The following is a 24,051-nucleotide window of genomic DNA, read 5'->3' on the forward strand; positions in this document are numbered from 1 at the left end:
TACTTTATTTCCTCATCAATGCACTGGTTCATCGATAGGCGCGGTTAAAAAATGATGTGCAGGGCGGGACAAATGGAGAAAAGAAGCAAGGCCTGAAGCACGTGGATTGGCGGAATGAAGAGCATGTAAATGTAAAGAATAATTGTCCACAGAGGATCGTGATTTAGGTTGTAATACATTAATCTACCTTAATCATCCTTAATTGCTTATAATAATCATGTATCAAGTTTTCCTTCTTAATACTAAGGATCACATGCAGAAGATTTGTTTAAATGTTATGCAAGTTAATTATAGCCAATTGACAAAAACATTACTTTATTTCCATTCAAGAGCCTACAGAGAGGTATCAAAGATATACCATCGTAGAAATAAAAAAAATGATAAGAATTATAGAAATAAAACTCTATAGTCTAAAATGCACACAGAGCAAGTTGTTGTCGCTTTAAAATATTACTTAAGATTCGAGAGAACTATTTTCAAGCTGAAGTAAATTATCAATATTTTTTCACAGGTAATGATCCAGAAATATTTTAAATTTGATAACTATCTAAACTAGAAAATTTACATCATGTTTCTATGCTTTGATATTTTTCATTATAGAGTGAACAATCTATAAGAAAACTCAATTCCCTCTCGGCTGTATTGAGACTATTCCTTGGCCTCTTTCTGCCCTTCCCCCTCCTCTGCCAGACCAGACTTCAATGTGGAGACGAGCACCTCATACTTCTTGGCTTTATGTTCTTTCCCGTCATAACCAAAATAAGCACATCCATGAGTTGTTTGTACTTTACATGGAATAAGACTCCCCTCGTGGTGGACTCGACCCACGTACAGCCCCTCACCCACCCTCACAGCGTTGTGGGGGACGTTTCCGTTTGAGGCGCCCTCCCAGCTATACATCCATTTATGATTATAGCTATTGGTCAGATAATAGAACCATCCGCAAACCTTTTCTTTACCACCGTACGGAACACAGGCTCCACTAAGATGTTTCCCGTATTTTCCAGGTGTAAAGACGCCATCAATGTGAGCACAGACTACGTGAAGTGTTTTGCCGTCTGCCTCGTGTCCCCCTGTAAACACATCAGTTGGCAGGTAGCCACCTGTGCTATACCAACGACCGCTGTAAAGAACAGTTATATAGAGTATTAGAGATATTTATCAAAAATCATTATCTTGAATGAAAAGTATATATATATATATATATATATATATATATATATATATATATATATATATATATATATATATATATATATATATATATATATAGACTTAGTACTCACTCTATGCAAAAATCTCTATTCAGGCCGTCACTTTGCATTGTAATAAGAATATGAAAGTACTCTGTCAAAAGGAAATACAGCTAGAGTCATATATTATACACACACTAGATTTAATAAGCACGATTCCGGACCAACTTCATCCGTTTGATATAAGCTATAATGTAGTATTATAAATTCATAAAAATGTGTCCTGTTTTGCAGTTTTCTAAATTCACAAACATCGAGTAACATCGGGTAACTTGCAACAGCTTTTAATAATGATTTAAGAAATAATCATGCACAATCATGCACAATATAAGAAATATTAAATATGTTCTATATACCATGTTCTGTTAATAATCAGGTATGTTATATCCTGAAAAGGGGTCTGTTTTGGAAAAAATAAGCATACACTATATTAATTATATTTATATGAAGCCATTTTTAAAAGGTGTCTATTTTTTTATATTCCTTTAGGTTTTTTTCTCTTGTCAAAAATGATTTCTATATAGGGAAAAAAAATTCATCAACTTCTCAATCCAATTGCTTCCTGAATCGGGAGAGGGCAAACAAACATAATTTGAGGATAACCCAAGTTTTAAAAAATTAAAACGAGTGCCTCGGTGTAAGTCGAATTTTATATCCGACGATCTGCATTTTGACGTTGTTCCCGGAGAGAAAAGAAAATAAAGTTAAGCATATCGTATACAGGTTTTAGACCTTTCTGGTAGATTGAAATTTTTATTCAAAGTGCGTTAAAACTGGGACAGAATTAGCGCACTTTGAATCTTTTTCAAAGTGTTCCTAAATTTGGGACAAAATCATCATTCTTCGAATTTTTTTTCAAAGTGCGTAAAGAGTGTACATCAACATTTTTTTTTATTCTATGGACACGCTTAACGCACTCTGAAAATATATAATTAAAAAAAGATCTTTTTCAAAGTGCGTTAATATGGCATTTGTATACTGCATAAAATTGATGAAATAGATTTTTGATCACATGCTTATTGCAATTTGATAACCCCATGAAAATGCTGCATCTACATTTACTTGTATTAATTTATATATCATATATGCATGTTTATATTTATGTGTTTATGTTTCTTTGTGTATATGTAACCTTTCATTCAGAAGTTTCTAATTTATCATTTAACACTTGTATGCCTTGGTCATATTAATGCACTTTAAAAAGAAAAAAAAAATCATTTTTCAAAGTGTGTTGAATAACTTGGTCCCAATTATAAAGGGACATAAAAACAATTTCAACTGAATTTTTACAACCAGTTTTAATGCTTACAATTCTTAACTAAGGCATCATCTTATGATCATCAAAGATTTGAACATCATACATTGATTAACAAACGAGATACAGAACTTAAAGTTCTTCAAAATGTAAACAGGGCTCGTGCCTTGTTTTTGTTAACAAATAGAACATATCTGATTTATAACAAAATGAAATTCAGCAAATCACTAGAAACTGTTTAATTTTATTTAGAATTAACTTCTTTATTAAAATTATCTGTTTTGAACGAACATATATCAGTATATTAATTTATGTAAACGGATTATGACACGGATCCTATTTACATAACAAAGGTTAAGAGCTCTAAATCCGTCTTGTATCACGACAACTGAAGATCAAATTTTGGATGATCATTAGAAAAACCTTAGTTAAATATTTGTAAAAATGGAAAAATGAAAATTTTTGAAAATTTTAAGCTGAAATTTTTTTCAAGGAAATTATTTTTTATGCATTCCGGAAAATAAATTTTGAAAATTCAGCACTAATATTGAAACTTTCTGGAGGAAAAGTTCTTATAAAAAAATCGTAAATACTTATTAACGGAATATTTCACAAAAAATGTATATTATAATATATCAGATATAGTACTTTGATATTTTGTTAATGAAATTCAATGTTTATTCAAATTAACTTTGAAATAATATCATTAGGTATAAATAAGCTTAGATACATAATATGAAAGGAAATCGTCATGATTTTCTGGATAATAATGATGTGGTACATGCAAAAGTGCATGCTGAATAAAACGTGAAAATTTATTCAACTAGTAAAATTGTTTTGAATATACTACAGCTGCGATTGATAGTAATATATATAATAAGATATATCAGGTTTCGGTTTTCACCGCTTTATAAATCAGTGGACTACCCCCTCCCCTCTACAATACTTTTAAAAACTTAATTTATTTGTATTCTTGTTTTCAACTTATATTATTTCATATATATTTTTTATACATGTATTTATTATTATGTAATTATATTTAAACAATTGTTTTTTATATAGAATATTTATGTAATTAGGTTTAAAAATCATACCGATGAAATTTTTTCAATTTCAATAATACCTTAAAATCTATATTTTTGTTGCAATGCAATTGCTAAAGTACATTCAAACATGTTTTAAGAGGCCACCTTTGGGAACTTTGGAAACTGGTCACTTAAGACAGGTGGCCTCTTATTCCAGTTTGCCATTAAAATAGCCAGTCGTTAAAAAATGAACAACATTTAGCACTACAGTTAGATTCAAAATAATCAGAGAGTAAAACAGGTCAATTTAACAAAAGCTTTTATGTGTATATATATTAATTCATGTGCATTTAAAATATGTTAAGAAACCCAAAAAGATTTTGTTGTTGATATATTGAAATATTAAACTATTTTGATTATCATTTGAAGAAATAAATGTGCCTCACTTTAATATCTTTTAAAAATTATTTTGTCTCCTAACCCCCCCCCCCAAAAAAAACACTCAAACAGTTCAGTAGTTTAAAAAATCTAGAAAATATTTCAGTAAGAAAATATCAGTATATTCTGTAAAAAAAAAATGACTGTCATATGTTCAAGTAATGATCAGCGGTATAACCCCCCCCCCCCCCCCCACACACACACACACTTAATTTATTGGCAGTGTACTAACTTAATGAATTTATATTAAAAGTCTGATACATTCTTTTTTTAATTTATAAAGCTGTAAGAATTTTTCTTAATACACAGACACACAAATAATTTTAATCAGTTGACCAAGAGAGGTGTATTACGCAATTGGAAATCAACACAGGTGTCAGATGCAGTAGAGCGTAACTAATCCTTATTAATCGTCCCCTGATAGTGAAATGCACGCGTTAATCATGCCATATAAAGTGCATTAATTTTTTGTTTTCACAAGAACAGCAATTAGGGCTTCTACCTGGAATCAAAATCTAGAAGGTGTGAAAGCATTTATAGCCTTATGTATAGGGTCACATAGTATTACAGTAAACAACCTAGGTAATAATGAATGGATATCGTAAAGTACAAAATTTCTTAAGCTGTGGGAAAATTAATTAATTTATTGTTATTTAAATTTCTTTATTTTTCAATCGTCAGTCGTAAACAAATTGACTAAATAGTCCAAAAGGAAAACATATTTTTTTCATGAATGCTAACAAAGTTCAGCGTACGAAGGGTGATCAAAAAGTTTGCAAACTATCTCTATATCTAGAAAACCACAATTCAGATTAGAATGAAATTCAGTACACACATAGCCATACACAAGTTCTATAATAGCATATGCTGAATAAAGTTTCACTCCTTGTTTGTGACGTCAAAATGTGAAAATGACGTCACTATTTAGGTCACTTGTGACCAAAAATGGTTGTCTCAGTCGAACTCGTTCAACAAACGACTGTGCAATTTATTGCATATCTTAGAAATCCCTCTACAGTATCATATAATAATTTGTAGACAGTTTATTGAGAAAAATGAGTTCCTATAAATTCAATTAATGACTGGATTAATCGTTTTAGTGAAGGAAGGCTGATGGTTAAAAATGATACTTGTCATCTTGCCCATTGAAAGCAAGTTTAAAAAAAGATATGTATTTTTAATTAAGGAATTTGCAATCAAAGACCTCCAATTAGCACTTTGAAAAATAGTTGAATATTTGAACAATGATATAAGTATTAAATACCTAAGATATCGTTTACTTTAGATATTAAACATATTAGATATGATAAAAAGGATGCACCCATTCTCTATCCACCTTGAATAAAGGTCTCTCCTGAGACAGAAGATTTGTGTTTTAATGGTCGCCATGCTTATTTTTGGAAAGGATATTATTATCCACCCATTCTGTTGCCGAGATATGACCATTTCTGACAAATGAACTGTTCTTGTCATAAAAATTAACTCTCATGGAAAGAAATATAAAACACGGAAAAATCTTTCAACTTTTGTGACAGAACAGAGGGGGTCACGTGACCGCCAATATCACGTGATTCGCGCATGCGCAGAACGGTGGTTGATGTGCATTAAAATCGGGGAGGATTAATTTAAAATATTATCAAATTAAAACCAAATATTGTTTCTTGTACGGAAGTTATTCAATTAGTTTGCGAACTTTTTGATCACCCCTCGTATCTAATTTGTTTAATTGCTATAATAGGTTAAAGTTGACCAACAAGCATATAATTACCCAAGCGAATGTGTTTCAAAGATATGATAGAATCGCAGCAAGTGACGAAATGGCCGCTTAATACTATGTGAATAATGTCGTGGGTAAAGATTTGAGTGGCCGCTGGCCGTGTTACACAGGTGGTCGTTTATTTCAGTTAAAAGATATAGTAAAAATCGTCGGGGGGAACTGAAAGTGACCGCTGACTGCTAGTAGCCGTTGGTTTCGGGTGGCCGCTAAGACAAGTTTGACTGTACTAGTATATATTACCATAGAAATCAAATTTAATAAACATTATTTTACTTTCTCTCGTCTTCCCTAAAGTTAATTTTAATTTTTCTGAAGAATTTTTTAAAATTTAGAAATGTTCACAATGTTCCATTTAAATGGTTACATATTCTATTGGCGACAGTGAAAGTGGGCCTTTGAATTATTTGGCATTTTTATTGTGGAACAATGAATGGATTTTAAAATGGTTACAAGTTATATTGGAAAGCCTAGACTTTAATTTGTCGTGGGGGAATGGTTGTATTTAAAGTTAATAAGTGGTACCTTTGTATGCTGTTGATTTTAATAAAATTTTGTGATTTCAAATGTTCTAAAAGTTCCTTGGAATTTTTTATTTAGTATCCACATCTGGTTTACATCACTTCTCGCGGGGATCGAATATATTGCTGCACACTACTCTTGAAGTTTATCCTTAACTACTATTAATCATCTTAGTAAGGAGTAAAGAACCAGGATTGGTAGAACATTTACTTCAACCCGCTATGTATTTTTTTTCGAAAGACTTTAAGAAGTTTCGGAATTCAATATAGTTATGGTTATATTTAAATTCATTTTGGTTGCTTGGAATATTAAAAATATCCAAAACCGACAGATGACTTTGAAGACTTTCCGCATTAGAAAAGGTTCTATGAGTATGAGTTGGATTACCACTTTTAAAATTAAATCCAAGTTCAAATCCAATAGAAAAAAAACCATTTACTTACTAATTAGTCATGGTACTGTTGCAATATTTATGGACAGTTTTCAAAAGCAGTTGTAGATCATGTAAATATAGAAGCACTAAGTCCTCACATCCTCAAAAGTGGACTCTTATTTGATATTTAAAAGAAAAATACGGCATCATTCAGTGTTATTAATTTATTTTTGCTTTTTTTAACTTAATTTAACTCGAAACCCATTGTAAGTCATCATATTTTTTTAAAATAAATATCAAAACGATAACATTTTCAATATGTGCCTAAATCAACATGAAAGCAAAATGAGATGCTACTTTGATGTCTGTTGCAAAATCGTCATTAACTATTTCAAGGACAGAGAAAAAAGCATTAATATTTATAAACAACTTCTGTTGTTCATATTTGTAATATTATATTTACAAGCTCGTTATGACGCAAACTTACATTGTCGTCCTGTACAATATTGTTTTCATAGATCATTCTGCCCTTTGCATAGTTAACTGCTAATGATACACCACGCAAAGCACTGTTACACTTTTATTCACATCTTGTAAGTCTTAAGTATGATGTGTGATGACAACTGACGATGGTAACTAACGATGGTAACTAACGATGGTAATGTATAACGTATAGCGTCTAGCGGTAAGAAGCTACAAAATAACAATAACTTTCATAAATATGATGTTACACAGCTCAAAAATGTTACAAGTACATTTAAACACAAGTAAATAAGATAATTCACCTTCAAAAATACCAAAAATGCAATAGTCTAGCCAAGCAAATAAATTTACAAACTTGCAGAAAGAATTACAAAGTTTACACTTGAAAATAAATAATAAATTTCCATATGCAAATCTGTATAGCAATAAACATATAAAATGTTACAATTCAAATAAATTCTTGAACCAATTATCAAAAAAGAATAAGTATAAAACTTACATTTGTGACTTGGCTACCCCGACAAACTAAATGGCGCTAAAACTGCACGGACAATGAATCTTCAGTCAAAGGAGATAATTTTATACACCAGTTTACAAAAAATGGAATACCAAACCCGATCAAATTAAACATAATGATCGCATAACAGCACATAAATAATACCAAACATTTAATAGTACGGACGCTTTTAGTTTTGAAACAATTTAAATACTAGTACTTTATATAATAAGGTCTAATTGATCATAACCTAAAGGAAAAAATCCAAATGTATCATAAAAACATATTCTTATATAGTAAAATTAAATTCTCAATATATTTTAAAGATGATGTCTTTTAGCTTTAGATTTTGTTTTCAGTGATATAACTCCACGGTTCATCTTCCGTCCGTTGATTAGTCTTCGTGGTATCTTTATGTCTGAGATTGAGGTAAAAGCTCCTTATAACAACAACAAGCATGAATACAATACCAAAGCCAACAAGTATTAATGAGTATGGGACTCCAAAAGAAAAGTCTTTCCCATGTGTCTCTTTTTTGGAAGCGTTCGTGGCGATAAATCGAACCAAGACAGCGAACTCAGATGTAACTATGAATTGAAAAAAAATATTTTATTTCTGTTTTAAGCATATCCTTAATCTAAATATTGATCTAAACGGTTTTAACGCGTAGATAATCGCTTATATTTATGGTTTTCTTCCTTAGATAATGCTCTACGGCTATTTAATTATATCGTTCATTAAGGTAGAAAGTCATTACCTGCCACAAGTAGAAAAATTCCACCAATCACAAACGTTGATGGAATTGACGCTTTCCTTTTGGTATTCCAAAAAAGGATCGACCATCCGACTCCACCAAGAACAACAGTAAGGAGACTCTCTATCTGAACATCTATCATTGCTGGAGAAAAATAATGGTTATTTTATATTTGTTTTATCCGTGTTTTTTAAGACTTCGATAAAATTTCACACATACATGTATATATATATGTAGGACTCCAAGTGCGATGGGACTCCAAAGTCCGATGGTCTACACCAAACCCCGATGGTTTAACACGCCAAACCCCGATGGTGCTGAAAACGATAAAAGTTTATGACGTCATAGTACTGCTGTGCCAAAAATGCGAAACCGCTCCAGCGACGAGGATAGATTGTTTGAAGTAAACATTAAGTGTCAATAATTTTAACCCTCATCTTTTGAATTAAGGTGCAAAACTATGCCTAATCAGTCGGAAAATGCGTTACACTCAGTTAATACAGGTATAATCTAAATATCTTGGCTGGACTAATCCAAATCAGTGGAAGACTAGGCTAACCCTAATTTTTTGGGTGGGTTCGAAGAAACACATTATAAATCCAATAGTGTTCAAGAACTAACCCTTATCAGTCGAATGGTGTGGAAGTACTAACCCTAATTAATGCTTCTGATGGATGAAAACAATATGATAAGAATCAGTAAAATTGTATATGATTGAATTGATTTTGAATGCAGGGCAATGGCATGACTTCAGCCTATTGTGACGTCATCAACTTTGATTGTTCCTCCGCACCATCTGACTTTGGCGTGTCCGACCACCGCACTTTAGCGCAACGTGTCTCATAGGAAACAGGCCATCGGGCTTTGGAGTCCGTAAAGACAGCGAACCATCGGGGTTTGGCGAGACCATCGGACTTTGGAGTCACCATCGGATCTTGGAGTCTTACATAATATACTCCCTCTATTAGATATTATTAAAGAAATAAATTTGTTTTTTGAAGATTCATCAGGTATAGGAACTACAACGCTTCACGCCGGCATATTTATCATGAAGCGTGTTAGCTTCATATAGTTCATGAGAAAACAGTTTGTAAAGAATTATAGGGGAAATCTATTGTAAATGTAAATATTTAAAAATACTTCTTTTCAAAATCGGAAGTAAATCAAATAACTATGTAGAAAACTTTTCGAAAAAATATGAGAGAGAGAGAGAGAGAGAGAGAGAGAGAGAGAGAGAGAGACTTACAGAGTTGAAGCGCCCCATTTAGCTTATATTTCTCATCTAAAGCTACGTAAGACCTTATCTAGCATTTGTCAGTTTCCTGGCGATCACAATCCCTGGCGTAAAAAATGCTAAATTGGCTAATCTACAAAATCGAATAGTATATATTGCTATTATAAGAAAAATACACGATCGTTTCCTTTAGTTGTTGCACAACAAATGGCGTTTTTATTCACTTATTTAATATTCTGATTAGTCTATTATTTTATAGAAATAAATACAATTATAATCTTTCAAAAAGGTTATATGCAGTTACCTCTTTCGTTATGAATCCAGATAGGGCCATGGCAACGATGCATAAAATCAAACCAAAGGCTGACGGTAGCAATTTAACATAAAGCGGCATCCTTATTCTCTCTAAAAGTATCCATAATAAACATAAGATTATTTACTAAGCGAGGAATCGTCGTTTTTTAGAAAAGAAATTATACTAGTAATTCATATAAAAAAGTATTGCAGTCATTTTTGATGTACTGATAATGAATCCCAGTTTCAATATCTGTTATTCAATGCATTATATTTTGGCTTAAACCGAGGAACCACGTCTCAATAGGCACTAGCACGAAAAAGATATCTCCCTGCTTTACTGGTCTAAGTATTGGTCAAAATTTGCAGCTCTCCACCGGGAAGTGTCTCCATACGAGTGAACAATTCTGAAGAGGGACGTTAAACAACAAACAAACGTATAAAAGGTATCTTTTGTTCAGAATTAGACAAATCAGAAGAAAAATCAAACAGAAAACGTAGAGAAAAATCATTAGAGAAATGGAAAAGAATCAACCATAAAACTTATATATAACATACCTATAAGCGAATTCTACAGTACCGTTGTGTAATATGGAACAGTTTATATTTATATATTTATATAACAACAAAGGAACATAATTATAACTATTTATATTTGATTCTAAAAATAAACGCGCAAATAGATTCTGATATCTTTTTGGGTTTTGTGGTTTGTTTTTGTGCGTTATTTAAAACATTTTTTTTTTATCAAAGAGGGGGTCCCTAATTATTATTGTAGCTCACCTGACAAGACAAACTTTGTATTTTTATGACACTAATAACAATATATAAGGTGCTAATAAATAAAGGTAAAAATAGGCACTTAATGAAATAATAGTATATGGAAATGTACTTCTTTATAATTTGACGTATATTCATGTGAAGCAGAATTTATACATGAGAACAAAACACTTGCTGCGGTCTTATATAGTCAACCCGACATTAATACAATATCATACAAGTGATTGTTTGTCGGTAAACGTTCATTTATATATCAATTCGATATATGTCATAAAATCAAGAATGTCTTTCACATCCTTTTTAACTCATATAGATACAATGATTGTTTGTTGCTTGACGTGTCATTCAAGAATGTTTAACTCATATAGAATCGCTAACATGTATAAATGAAGGTCTTAAAATTTAGACCTTTGCAGGTTGAAATTGAAAATTGGGCAGTGAGGTATCATTATCCAGCCAGCACCTGCCATGAGACGGGACCTCAGTTTTCCAGGGCATCTCCAAAGAACCTCAAAATTCTGTTTAAAAAGCCAATCACCTGGTGAAGAAACAGTCCCTACCTAATTTGTATCCACTTAGGTTAATCGCGGCCGAGATTTGAACTCAGGACCTTCCGATTTTAACTCAGCGACAAACGAAGTCACCTTTGCCATTGTCAGCTTTCTAATTTACGTAGAATTATCCCGCTATCATCACGTGTTTACATGTACATCTCCTACTGTAGGCCTTTCAACTGCCGCTAGGGGTCGGTGTTATGAACGATAATTCACTGCTGAAACTTGTTTAGAGCAGGCTCGGGGTATCTAACTGTTTACACGCAAGGCAGTTTTTAGCATTTCCCAAGTATTTCTTTGCTCTCAGTAGAATCCAGTGGTTTTAAGATTTAGCACCAATGTAAAACTTATTTACTGTATAGTTCCGGACACCGGTTTACTGCATATAATTAAAATCTTTAATTAAAATAAAAAGTGAAATCTACCCTCCTTCTCAGTTCTAACCTAATTAAATTTTTATACTCGGTCGTTCCCCTTCGTGCTTAGTAACACAAATAAGATGATCAATTGTTGCATTTACTTGTTAAAAAATATATATTTACACAGGAAGCGAAAAAGCGCGAACACAAAAAACATGACATTAAATTTTCTTCTTCATAATAATCGTCAAAGAGAGTTAAAAATATTGAATATAGTCTGTTCCCCATTCATTTGATCCTGTTATTTCAAGTAGAGTGAAGGCATTCTCTTTCTCTTGGTCAAAACTTTTTTGTACAAAACAATGTAAGGAACCCTTTTGTGTATATAACAAAACCAATGCTGAAGCAGCCTATATGTCATTCCTATAAACGATAACTCATAAATCGGCACTAAGTTGGTCATTTTTCACACCTGAGTTACCTGTCCTTAAACACAACATCGAAAAAGTCAATTATAAATGATTAAACTTTTTAATGATGTAATTAAAAGTATGCATAAGCTATTATATTTTTTGATAATTTCATATACCTATAAATCTATCTATACAATGTTTTTTACCATAGGTGCAACTTGAAAAATTAGTTGAAAGGTCTACCTACTGTATTTAAAAACCAAGAATATGCTTCGAGTACGATAAGCTTTTAGACAGAGGCAGGCTACGGACAGAAAAGTTAATGTTACAGGGATTTGAACGGCCTAGTTTAAAGTCAGCATTTTGTAAATTCTGTGGTCGTTATAATGACCTTGTAAGCAAATATAACCTACCAATAAATATCTATAAAATAGTTATTATTCATCTACGACATCTGTAGCAAGTTTTGGACTGAAGAATTGTAATAGTGTAGAAAAAGATGAGAAAAAATCACAATAAAATTTACTTGACCAGGTGAGCGGTAGAATCTTGAGCATATGTTTACCTGGTAATTCGATTCTTATTTTTGAATAATTGTCGATACTGCGCATCTAAACGAATATTTAACTGAATAGAATCGTTATTGTTCCGCTTTAAATCCCAAACTTTGACATCGCGTAAAAAATGTCTAAGATAGAACTGATTTGTGTCTAATAATAGCCTGCTATTTTAATAAAATTGGGTGTCTTCAACATAAATAGCGAGGAACATATGTGTTTACTTCTCCTTAGAGCCATATTACAGAGAAGGGGTATCTAATTTATTTAATTAGTCAAAAATAAGAAAAACATCTTTATCTCAATATTGCAAAGGAAGGTACGTTTTTTGCTTTATTGTGCCCTAAAAATTAAATGCTTTCAAAATGTTTTGAAACTGTCTCAAATATCAGTTAAGTTCATGGCTTTGATTGATGAAGAAAGTATTTAGCATAAAGGTATCTTCTGGGAATATGACTCATTAATAGATACATTTCTTTATTTTAAGAAAAGTCTAAAAATGATCCATTTCAAGATTAATTTCCCTTCAGAAAATAGTGTCCTCAATTGTCTCCCAATTTAAAGTCTGACATGGCTTTTTAAAAAAATTCATACTAACCAAAAGTAAAAATCTTTTTATCAGTTTTCTTTCTTTATATAAAAATAGGACTTTCCTGTAAATTACTTGTAAACATATAAATCAATATCGGTTTATAGAAATCACAATGTTACAACAATAACTGATGTATTTTAGACTCGAAATTGAGTAGCAGACACAGTTTAAATCAATTCAACTATAGAAAAGTGGGGATATGTGAATTCAAAATCGGTGAAAATTTGAATTTAATTGAACGTAAATAACATATATCGTCTAAATGTACACCTAATCTTGTATTTTTATTTTTTAGCTCAGATACGTCATATTTAGCTTTAATTTTTAGATATGTTGTAAAATTCATTTAAAGATCACATATCTCAAAATCTTTGTGGTCAATACCTGTGGACAATATTATCTGACAGAAAATTCCATTGAAAATTGGTATCTTTCTCAACATCTTCCGAAAATAAAGGAAAATATGCATGTTCATCATAATTAGCATAGAAATGTATATAAGGAAAATGATCTGCATAATTTTTTCGCATGGAATTTCAATGGTTCAGAAAGCATGAGTTTTCAAATTTTACATCAGTTTCATTTTTCAAGAAAATCACAAGGCAATATTTGTATTGAAACCGTACCTTACCTTGTTGTCAATAGTATAAACTGCATCAACTAAAAATTCAAATGATTGGTAGACGATAGAAAAAAAGGAGATTGGATTGACCAATCCTATTAAGGAGATTGGATTGACCAATACTAATCCTCTTTGATGAAATATAAAAAAGGAGACTAGATTATTTTAGGTCGCAAAATCCTATCATTAATAACACAGCTAAAAGATGTATGCAATTTTAAAAACTTGATATTCTAATATATGAGGTACGTTTGCCTGTCTATCTCTTGTTGTCCTACCCTTTTCTTTCTCTCTGAATGTTTTTTTAATTTAAAACTACAATCTTGAAAAACAAATTGATTAAACTAAACCGTTTGCTTTAGTGATTTTGCACAAACACCGAAAGCATTAAATATTTTTAAGGTATGTTATTATCCATCCCCTTTAAATATCCAACACACAAAATGAAATGTTTTTCTACGCACAGGTATATTCATATGAAACCCTGTTTGCCTTATTTAATCCAGGGTTTGTAACCCTCAAAGTAAAGTAAAAGTCTGCGATTAAAGCCCTTCAGTGAATGTTTACATCTCTTTTAAAAATAGTTAAAATTATCAAATGGTAGTGAAAACAAAATGCATGTAATTTGGAAACTTTATATCATAATGTTTATGAGAAAGCTCCTATAAAAGAATGTATATGGCATTCTAAGGGAGGGCACTCATGCTATCCAAAAAAGCAAGGGAAGCATTTATATCCTGGGAAGCACATGGACCAAGGGTCATTTAAATGCATTTTAATCCAAACATAAACGAATTAGCAAAATGATGCTGAAAAAGAAGCAATGATGTCTTCTAAAAACAAATTTCACCAAATTATATTTGCATTCTGTTTCCTCTCAATTTTAAGACTCCCTCTGGTGAGACCGTATAAACCAAGGTTACATGTCGCAGTAGGTGCTGGAACGAAAAGGATCCCTCACTGCTCAATGGCCCTGAGTGCCGAGTATAGGACAAAATATGCAGCTCTCCACCGCCAAGTATTAGTGTTTCCATAAGAGTGAAAAATTCTCGAGAGGACGTTTAACAACATAAAATCAATCAATTTATCCAACTAGCTTCAATTAAGTTCATATAAAAACACAAATTCCTCTGTTATGGTAGCCCGCGTTGCGCAGTGGTTAGAGCATCTGTTTTAGAGTCGCGAAATAAGGAGTTTATCGTTCAGACGCGGATGCAAATCCCACTGTGGAGACCGGTCTTTTGGATGAGAGAATTTTGTTTTATACTCGGTACACGGGACCATTGAGCAGGGAGGAATCTTTTTCATACCAGCACCTACTGCGACATGGGGTTTATACGAACTCATCCTAAGGACATGTCTCCACGTCCCACAGTGGGATTGGAACCTTCGACGTAAAGAACAACTCCTTACTTTGCGACTTTAGAGCAGACCACACTCTAACCATTGCGCCACGCGGGCGATGATGACGAATTTGATAAAAGATATTTCCAAATTTCAAAACATGCGAAATTCTTATAATCATATGTTTTACACATAGCTATCACGTGTTCTACAATCGTTTTTACAAGTGAATCAAATTTAACACAAAAACTAAATCAACATCAAAGCAATATGAGCTGCTTTGATGTCAAATTTTCTGATGCGAAATTCACATTTCAAGGATATAGAAAAAAGAACATTTATATTTATAAACTTCATATTTGTAAAATTATATTAACAAGCGAAATTACACTTTTGTCCTGTACAATATTGTTTTCTTAAATGATACTGTATATAAATTTGATTGTACAGACATTTTAAGTTTTAAAACAATTTAAAAAACTAGTACTTAATTTACGTCTAATTTATCATAAAGGTATAAATTACTTAAAAAATTATCATAATAACATATTCTAATATAGCAAATTTAAATTCTCAACATATTTTAAGGATGATGTCTTTTAGCTTTAGCTTAAGATTTTGTTTTCAGTGATATTTCTCCCTGGCGATAAGTCTTCGTGTTATCTTCATTATGTTTATTTCTAATAAAGAAGATAAAGTTCATTATACATTCCTAATACAATACCAAAGCCAACACGTATTAATGAGTATGGAACTCCGAGAGTGCTGTCTTTCCCCTGTGATGCTTTTCTGGAAGCGTTCGTGGCGAAGAATCGAAGCAAGACAGCGAACTCAGATGTAACTATGAATGAAAACAATTTCTTTTAAAAAATGATTGTGTTTTAAGCATACCATAATTAGGATTGATTTCAACATTTTGATCGTGAAGATTACACCACATATTTTTGGTTTTCTTTATTTGATAGATTAATGTTCTATGGGTATTTACTGATATCAATCACATCAGCATAAAATTCTAAAAGCTGTTACCGGCCACAAGTAGGAAAATTCCCCCAGTCACAAACATAGATGGAATCGACACTTTTCTTTTGGTATTCCAAAAAAGGATCGACCATCCGACTCCACCAAGCACGACAGCAAGGAGACTCTCTATCCCCAGATAGCAGAATGTTATTGGTCCTTTTTTGGGCCAACAATGCTCCTTATGTTGGGCCACCGTTTGTATTCAACATTGGGTCATCGGTAATTTGTTCATCGGCCCCTAATCAAACCAACTTGTTGGCTTATTGTTGGGCCAATGTTACAGTTAATATTAGGCCACTATTGGGCCTATGTATTATTTCAATGTTGGGCAAACGTCATTTTTGTACAATTGGGCCATTGTAAGCAATTAATGTTGGGCCAACGGTAATTTCCTCATCGGCCCTTAATCAAACCAACTTGTTGGCTTATTGTTAGGGCAATGTAACAGTTAATATTGGGCCACTGTCAGCCAGGAAACCGAGAGGAAATACTTAACCTCTCACTCTTTGGTAATAATTTTATTCAATTCCAAGGGAAAGGCCTATATGTGGAATCATTTATTAAAAGCGGTTTATTAAAAATTAAAGACATTTGGAATGAAGTTGAAAATTGTTTTAAATATAATGACACCATTTTTAATAAATTATTAGACAAAAGATGTTGGATATTTGATTATAGTAAAATAACATCAGCTATTCCTAAATTGTTTTATCCAATATTGAAAAAAAAACAACAACTCAGTATTTAATAGCGAAATGAAACTCTCTTATAAATTGAATAATAATTTACTCATAAAATGAGACACTAATACAGTAGTAACCTATGAAGATATCAATTTAAAGAACATAGAAAAAATATTAAACAAGACAATAATTCCAAAATGTCAAGAAAAATGGGAAAATATATATCAAAATAACATACAGTGGGACCTAGTTTGGGACAGTATTTCAAAACTGAAAGTTAAAAATAAGATTCAAGAATTCCAATGGAAATACGTGCATAACATATTGTATACTGAAGATAAATTATGTAAAATCGGACTATCCAATGGTTTATGCAACTTGTGTAAAAATCATCAAGAAAATCAACAACACCTCTTTTTCCATTGCGCAAAAGTGAAAACAACACTCAAGTTACTAGAAGATATAATTGAAAATGTGCTACAACTAAATGGAACTTTGCAAATTGACCAACAAACAATAATATTAGGATACTTGAAGGAATCGCAAACCCAAAGAACCGTTGTTTACATTTTAATATGTATTTATAAATGGGTCATATGGAAAACAAGAAATAAAATTAAATATGAGAGTTTAAAAATAACTGACCGCAGTATTAAAAATGCATTAAAAATGATATAAAATCGATTTTTTTACTATTACAATCAGATGATTTGACAAAATTCAAAGAGAAAATAAATCATATGTTTCAAAATTCCTTGTGATTCTAATACCAGTTATAACGTTATTGACATTATCTGCTGCCGTGATAAACTATATATACATGTATTCACATTTATTAATTCCCTATAAGGCACACTAGGTTTTTTTTTTCATTGCTGTTTTTTTTTCGGTATTATCTGCTGCCGTGATAAATTAAATATACATGAATTCACATTTTTAAGTCCACTATACGGCACACTATTTTTTGCTATGTTATTATTCATGTACATGTAACATTATGTTTAAAATATGTTCAAAATCAATAAATTAATAGATCATAAATGAAAATGTAATGCCAGATTCAAACTATGTATGAAAGGAAAAAATATTCATGTCTTTGCAAAATTCATTCATTCTAATGCGTTATTATAATCTAATTCTATTATCACAAAACTCTACATATTGATCTTGTTCATAAGCTGTAAAACACAAAAAGACCCGTATTTGAGGGTGACCTGGCCCTTAATACTAGTTACAGTGAGATTGATATAGACTTATTTTTCTTTTTTTCCCACACAATCTCCACTGCAACAGGGTCATGCTTCTATTGGTGTTAAACGTGTACTTTGTTATTATATATAAAAATGGTGCTAATATGCTTAGAGATATTTATGTATTTGTATGAAAATGAAGCGTCAATAAACATATATTAGTATAATGGTGTTAAACGTATACTTTGTTACCATATATGAAAATGGTGCGAATTTGCTTTGAGATATTTATGTATATGTATGAAAATGAAGCGTCAATAATTATATATAATATATATTAGCATAATGTGAAAAAATTCTGTTCAAATTTTGGAGATATATTATATAATACTATATTGATCCAGTGAGCTCCTGGCACCCCTGGTGAGGTATTTTCAGAGGGCTTCTGCGGAAGTTTTACCTCACTGTTATATTGTATGTTATTGAATAAATAATTGAAAAAAAAATATTGGGCCACTGTCGGGCCAATGTATTTTTTCAATGTTGGGCAAACGTCATTTTTGTACATTTGGGCCATTGCAAGCAATTAATGTTGGGCCAACGGTAATTTGCTCATCGACCCTTAATCAGACCAACTTGTTGGCTTATTGCTGGACCAAAGAAAGGATATTATTGAGCCATTGTTGGGCCACTTATTCTTTCAATATTAGGCAAACATTATTTTTTGGCCAACGTTGGTTTGTATCTTATTGGCTCTCCATCATGACAACTCATTTGCTCTTTACTGGTTGGCCATTTGTCCTCAAAATTGACAAATACAAATAATAAGGTTATACTAGTTTCGTAGTACAGTTTAATGGTAAAAGCCCTTTAATACTAGCTATATACTAGTATGCTAGATTAATAGTTTAATACATAATCTCAATATATATCTCATAGCATTAATTAAAAAACTGAGGAAAAAGAAATCAAAATATAAAATTGAATTATAACATACTAGTTTTTTTATTGCTCAGTGCATGAAGAAAACATTAATAAAGAAATTAAAGTTGATGCTCACTTCAAGCGATACATGTAGGGTAACATGACTATATACTCCCTCTCTGATGTAAATTTATGGAGAAGTTCAGTAAATTGCAGGTATCAATAAGCACATCTAACAAATAAACAAAGCCCCCCCCCCCGTTCTTAAAACAATACTAAAATGAATCCCGTCAATTTGTTTACTTATACAAAAAAATGTTTCTGGCATCTGCATCGTGTTTGTAACCGACAAACAGACACATAAAAGGGTAGAACTACAGGTATGTCACACTATATTACAGAAAAAAGCTAGGCACTGCCACTTTCCATCTGATCTCTCTCCTAAGTCTCCTCTTCTCTCTCCAAAGTCTCATCCTCCCCCTTCTTTTCTTCTCTCTCCGTTTCTTCCTCCCCCATCCCTGTCCTTGGCATACCTTAGCTATTCTTTGATTGTGTTCTGAATGTCTTTTTAGAATCTCCAGTAGCACTAAAATTGTAGTATTTGGTACTTAATACATTTGTTACTTTTCTTAGTGAAGAGTAAACATACGATAAAATTTACAAGTATATCACTATATGTTTAAGCTATCAATTAAGGAATAACCGTCTTTTTTGTTTCATGGTGTGATTAAGTGATTAGCTTGCGTGATAAAGGCATTAATGCATAACATTTCTACGCTAGATCATCATCATCATCACAACGATTTTGATTCAATGTTGCCCCATATAAAATACATGTGTAGAAAACTTGTCGTTACACTGAACAAATTTTAAATGAAAGAACCCAATTTATGTTTAGTACTAAATAAATTTTGTTTTAACTTCAACAATTTCAACATTTTCAAAATGTTTGATCATGTGCTCGACGTTAAGTGTATATAAGTAAATTAAGAGGTAGACTTCGGAAATCGAAATGTATTCTACTAGACACAAATTTCAATCTAAATAAGGGGCAAATTATTTATTGTTTTAACTGTATCAAAACACATTTGTTATTTTAAACTTTCATTTATTTTTCTTGTATATAGAAACAAAACATTTAATCACTGATAATTTATTCTGTTTTTATAAGAATTTTAACAAGCCTTGTAAATTCATTTTAGCTAGCTTGAAGTTTCAGGTAGGATTGGTTGTAGATTTATTTCTGATTGTAGAGACGATCAGATTTGTTAATATACAGATTTGTAACAATTAAATGTTTATACACATTGGCCCAATGTTGGACCAATATCGGGCCAACATTGGGCTAAGGAGCAAAATGACACTGGACCAACGTCATTTGCCAACATCGGCCTAACGTTCCTATTGACTTTGGGCAAACAATGTCACATCCACTGGGCCAATGTTGGCGTAACGTTGGGCCAATATCTGTAGAAATAACACTCTACACTGGACCAACGTTGGCACAACATATCGGGCTAACATTGGGCCGATGAGCAAACTTAAATTGGGTCAATGTTATTTGCCAACATTGGTCCGATGTAACCGATTACATTGGCCCAATGTTAGCATGCTATCTGGGATACAATGTTGACCCAACAGCACCTGGCCTCTGCACTTCCCCATGTCTGCTTTACGCAGATTTGTACATGATATCGTTTAAAAACTAATAGTTAATACAACTGTGCCGGGGCAAACATATTATAAATACTTACAAAGTGGACGCAGATATGTAAGGTATCAGTCTCATTACGCTCGCTCGTGTCAGATTAAAAATGGCGAGGATATTACAAGCAGCCCGGTTGTTGTCTACCCATAATGCTCAGTTAGATTCATGGTATATTGGGCCAACGTTGGGCCGATGCCAAACACATATCTTCTCTCATGATAATAATTTTATGATATTATGCAACAGTTAGCCCAACATTAGCGCACCATTATACATAACCAGCTATCGATATTCCATGTTGGGCCATTGTTGGCCCAAAAAAGGTAACTCAACATAGATAATACAACCATAATGTAAGAATTGGCCAACGATGTTCTGCTATCTGGTTTATTACAAATAAATAAGCATAAACATAATTCAAAAAATAGAATAAAACACTCTTTGGTGCTGTGATCACTTACGTGCAAAGTTAAAATGTTGAAAATATCATATCTAAACAAGAGCAGTCATCCAATGATAAGCATGGACATAGAAAGTCCTCTTAATTATTTCAGAATGTGCCAACGTTGTCCAAACATAAAGCTCAGCAGCTAATTTTAAATTTGACACCATCAATTAGTTGGCAGTATAACAATTGGGCCAACGTTGGCCCAATATAAATATCCCATCTTTGAAGACCTAAACAAAATAACACTTGTGCGAATTACAAACATTGTGCCAACATTGGGCCGACATACTACTACCAGCTTGATAGGACACGTTCTTTAAGGGTGTATTACTAACAATGGGCTAACGTTGGGCCAACATATTACTACCAACTTGATAAGACGCATTCTTTAAGGGTGTATTACAAACATCGGGCCAACGTACTACAACAAACTTGTAAATACACTTTTCTTTAAGGGATTATAAACATTGGTCAAACGTTGGACCAACACCAGGATCCTTCCTTCCTTGGAAACTAAAGTGAATGGAAGTTGCTTACGTTGGACCAACGTTGGGCCAACATAGGAATTCTGTCATGGTCGAGAAGGTTGACTTGGTAACATTGGTCCAACGTTGGCCCATTGTTGTTCCCCCAACGCCAACCATACAACCTTTTACAAATGTTGGCCTAACATAGTCATGCTATCTGGGTCTGCACATCTATTATTGCTGAAGAAGAGTATTGTTATTTGAAATACTGCTCTATCAGTGTTTCTTGTCTAGGACATCCATAGTATTTCACAAATATATGTACTTCCTCCATGGACATTATTTACAATCCCATTTCAGATATCGGAGATTAATCAAATAAGTATGAACAATGCTTTTAAAAAATAGAGAGAGAGAGAGAGAGAGAGAGAGAGAGAGAGAGAGAGAGAGAGAGAGAGAGAGAGAGATTTTTTCAACACAATAAACAACCATTCCTTACAAAATTATTCAACAAAATAGACAACCATTCCTTAGGAAATCATAAACTAGGTTTTTTTTGAATCACAGACAACTGTAATTTCAATATAGATAATTGATCATCAACAACATTACTTTGTTAAAAGTCACCCTGATTCTAAACACAAGTACTCTGAGACTCCCCCCAAAAACTGGGAATTTCTATGGCAATTCATTGTGTTCCTTTCTGAGCGATGTTTTTATATCCGTGTAAAGCAGATTTATTCATAAATATTTACATTTTTGATGTCTTTGTCCGAGATAAAATTACAAATAGTCAATGTACTTTATTTCCTCATCAATGCACTGCTTCATCGATAGGCGCGGCTAAAAAAATCATGTGCAGGGCGGGACAAATAGAGAAAAAAAGCAGGGCTTGTAGCACGTGGATTGGCGGAATGAAGAGCATGTAAATGTAAAGAATAACTGTCCGCAGAGGATCGTGATTTAGGTAGTAATACATTTAATCTACCTTAATCATCCTTAATTGCTTATAATAATCATGTATCAAGTTTGCCTGCTTAATACCAAGGATCACATGTAGAAGATTTGTTAAAATGTTATGCAAGTTAATTATAGACAATTGACAAAAACATTACTTTATTTCCATTCAAGAGCCTACAGAGAGGTATCAAAAATATACCATCGTAGAAATAAAAAAAATTGATAAGAATTATAGAAATAAAACTCTATAATCTAAAATGCACACAGAGCAAGTTGTTGTTGCTTTAAAATATTACATAAGATTCGAGAGAACTATTTACAAGCTGAAGTAAATTATCAATATTTTTTCAAAGGTAATGATCCAGAAATATTTCAAACTGATAACTATCTGAACTAGAAAAAATTACGTTATGTTTCTATGCTTCGATATTTTCCTTATAGAGTGAACAATCTATTAGAAAGTTGATTTCCCTCTCGGCTTTATTGAGACTATTCCTTGGCCTCTTTCTGCCCTTCCCCCTCCTCTGCCTGACCAGACTTCAATGTGGAGACGAGCACCTCATACCTCTTGGCTTTGTGTTCTTTCCCAGCATAACCAAAATAAGCACATCCATCCGTTGTGTGAACTTTACATGGAATAAGACTCCCCTCGTGGTGGACTCGACCCACGTACAGCCCCTCATCCACCCTTAGAGCGTTATGAGGGACGTTTCCGTTGGAGGCGCGCTCCCAGCTATACATCCATTTATTAGAATTCTTATTGCACAGATGGTAAAAACTTGGGCAAATCCTTTCTTCACCATCGTACGGAATACAGGCTCCACTATTAAAATGCAGCCCGAATTTTCCAGGTGTAAAGACGCCACCAATGTAGGCGCAGACTACGTAAAGTGTTTTGCCGTCTGCTTCTTGTCCGCCTGTAAATACGTCGTTTGGCAACCAGCTATATGTTTTATACCAACGGCCGCTGTAAAGTAAATAGATATATGTTTTCAAAAGTCGTTATCTTTAATTAAAAGTATTTATGTATATATTTGACTTAGTACTCACTCTATGCAATCATCTCTATTCAGACCGTCACTCTGCATTTTAATAAGAATATGAATTTAAAGTACTCTGTCATAAGGAAATGCAACTAAATTCATGTATATACACACGAGATTTTATAAGTACGACTCCGGACAAACTTCATCCGTTTGAGATTACCTATGTTGTAGTAGTGTAAATTTATGAAAATGTGTCCTGTTTTGCAGTTTTCTGAATTCACAAACATTGGGTAACTTGCATCAGCTTTTAATAATAAAAGAAATAATTATGAATGAAATTGTGGGTGTATAAAAAAACGAGATGATTTTAGAGTCAACTTTTTTTTTTCTACTGTCGCCTGCTTATTGTATATATTCCTCCCAATTATTTGCTAAGAACATGCTCTGAATATGATCCGGATACACATCACAGATAAATTGATGATATGTCAGCAATTTGTAAATTCTAAAGTTGTTTAATGACATTGTTAGCAAACAAAT

General features: G+C 32.5%; 1 protein-coding gene and 1 long non-coding RNA gene across 4 annotated transcripts; both read right to left on the minus strand.

Moving 5' to 3' along the window:
* Positions 1-464: 464 nt before the first annotated feature.
* On the minus strand, positions 465-23,685 carry LOC134230403 (uncharacterized). Of its 3 annotated transcripts, none has more exons than XM_062712203.1 (2): positions 23,576-23,685; positions 465-1,123 (listed from the first exon to the last, which is right to left on the minus strand). In XM_062712203.1, the coding sequence occupies exons 1-2, from the start codon at positions 23,611-23,613 to the stop codon at positions 649-651; spliced, it is 513 nt and encodes a 170-aa protein (XP_062568187.1). In that variant the 5' UTR covers positions 23,614-23,685; the 3' UTR covers positions 465-648. The 3 variants fall into 3 exon arrangements, with proteins under 3 accessions (XP_062568187.1, XP_062568186.1, XP_062568184.1); XM_062712202.1 differs by lacking the exon at positions 23,576-23,685 and adding an exon at positions 1,287-1,347; XM_062712200.1 differs by lacking the exon at positions 465-1,123 and adding an exon at positions 22,794-23,492 and having other exon boundaries at positions 23,576-23,641.
* On the minus strand, positions 7,955-10,026 carry LOC134230402 (uncharacterized). The gene is made up of 4 exons (XR_009984348.1): positions 9,912-10,026; positions 9,620-9,740; positions 8,377-8,517; positions 7,955-8,206 (listed from the first exon to the last, which is right to left on the minus strand). It is a non-coding gene; the product is annotated as an uncharacterized LOC134230402 (long non-coding RNA).
* Positions 23,686-24,051: the final 366 nt, after the last annotated feature.

The sequence above is a fragment of the Saccostrea cucullata genome, unplaced genomic scaffold, assembly GCF_032062105.1.
Source record: "Saccostrea cucullata isolate Sc308-1 unplaced genomic scaffold, CSIRO_AGI_Scuc_v1 ctg756, whole genome shotgun sequence".
NCBI lineage: Eukaryota > Metazoa > Mollusca > Bivalvia > Ostreida > Ostreidae > Saccostrea > Saccostrea cuccullata.

Bases quoted from the DNA above. Each gene is read 5' to 3' on its own strand.
- LOC134230403 (XM_062712200.1), bottom strand. From the start codon at position 23,613: ATGCAGAGTGACGGTCTGAATAGAGATGATTGCATAGA. The intron at 23,493-23,575 runs GTGAGTACTAAG...TTTACTTTACAG, and splicing joins AATAGAGATGATTGCATAGA to CGGCCGTTGGTATAAAACAT.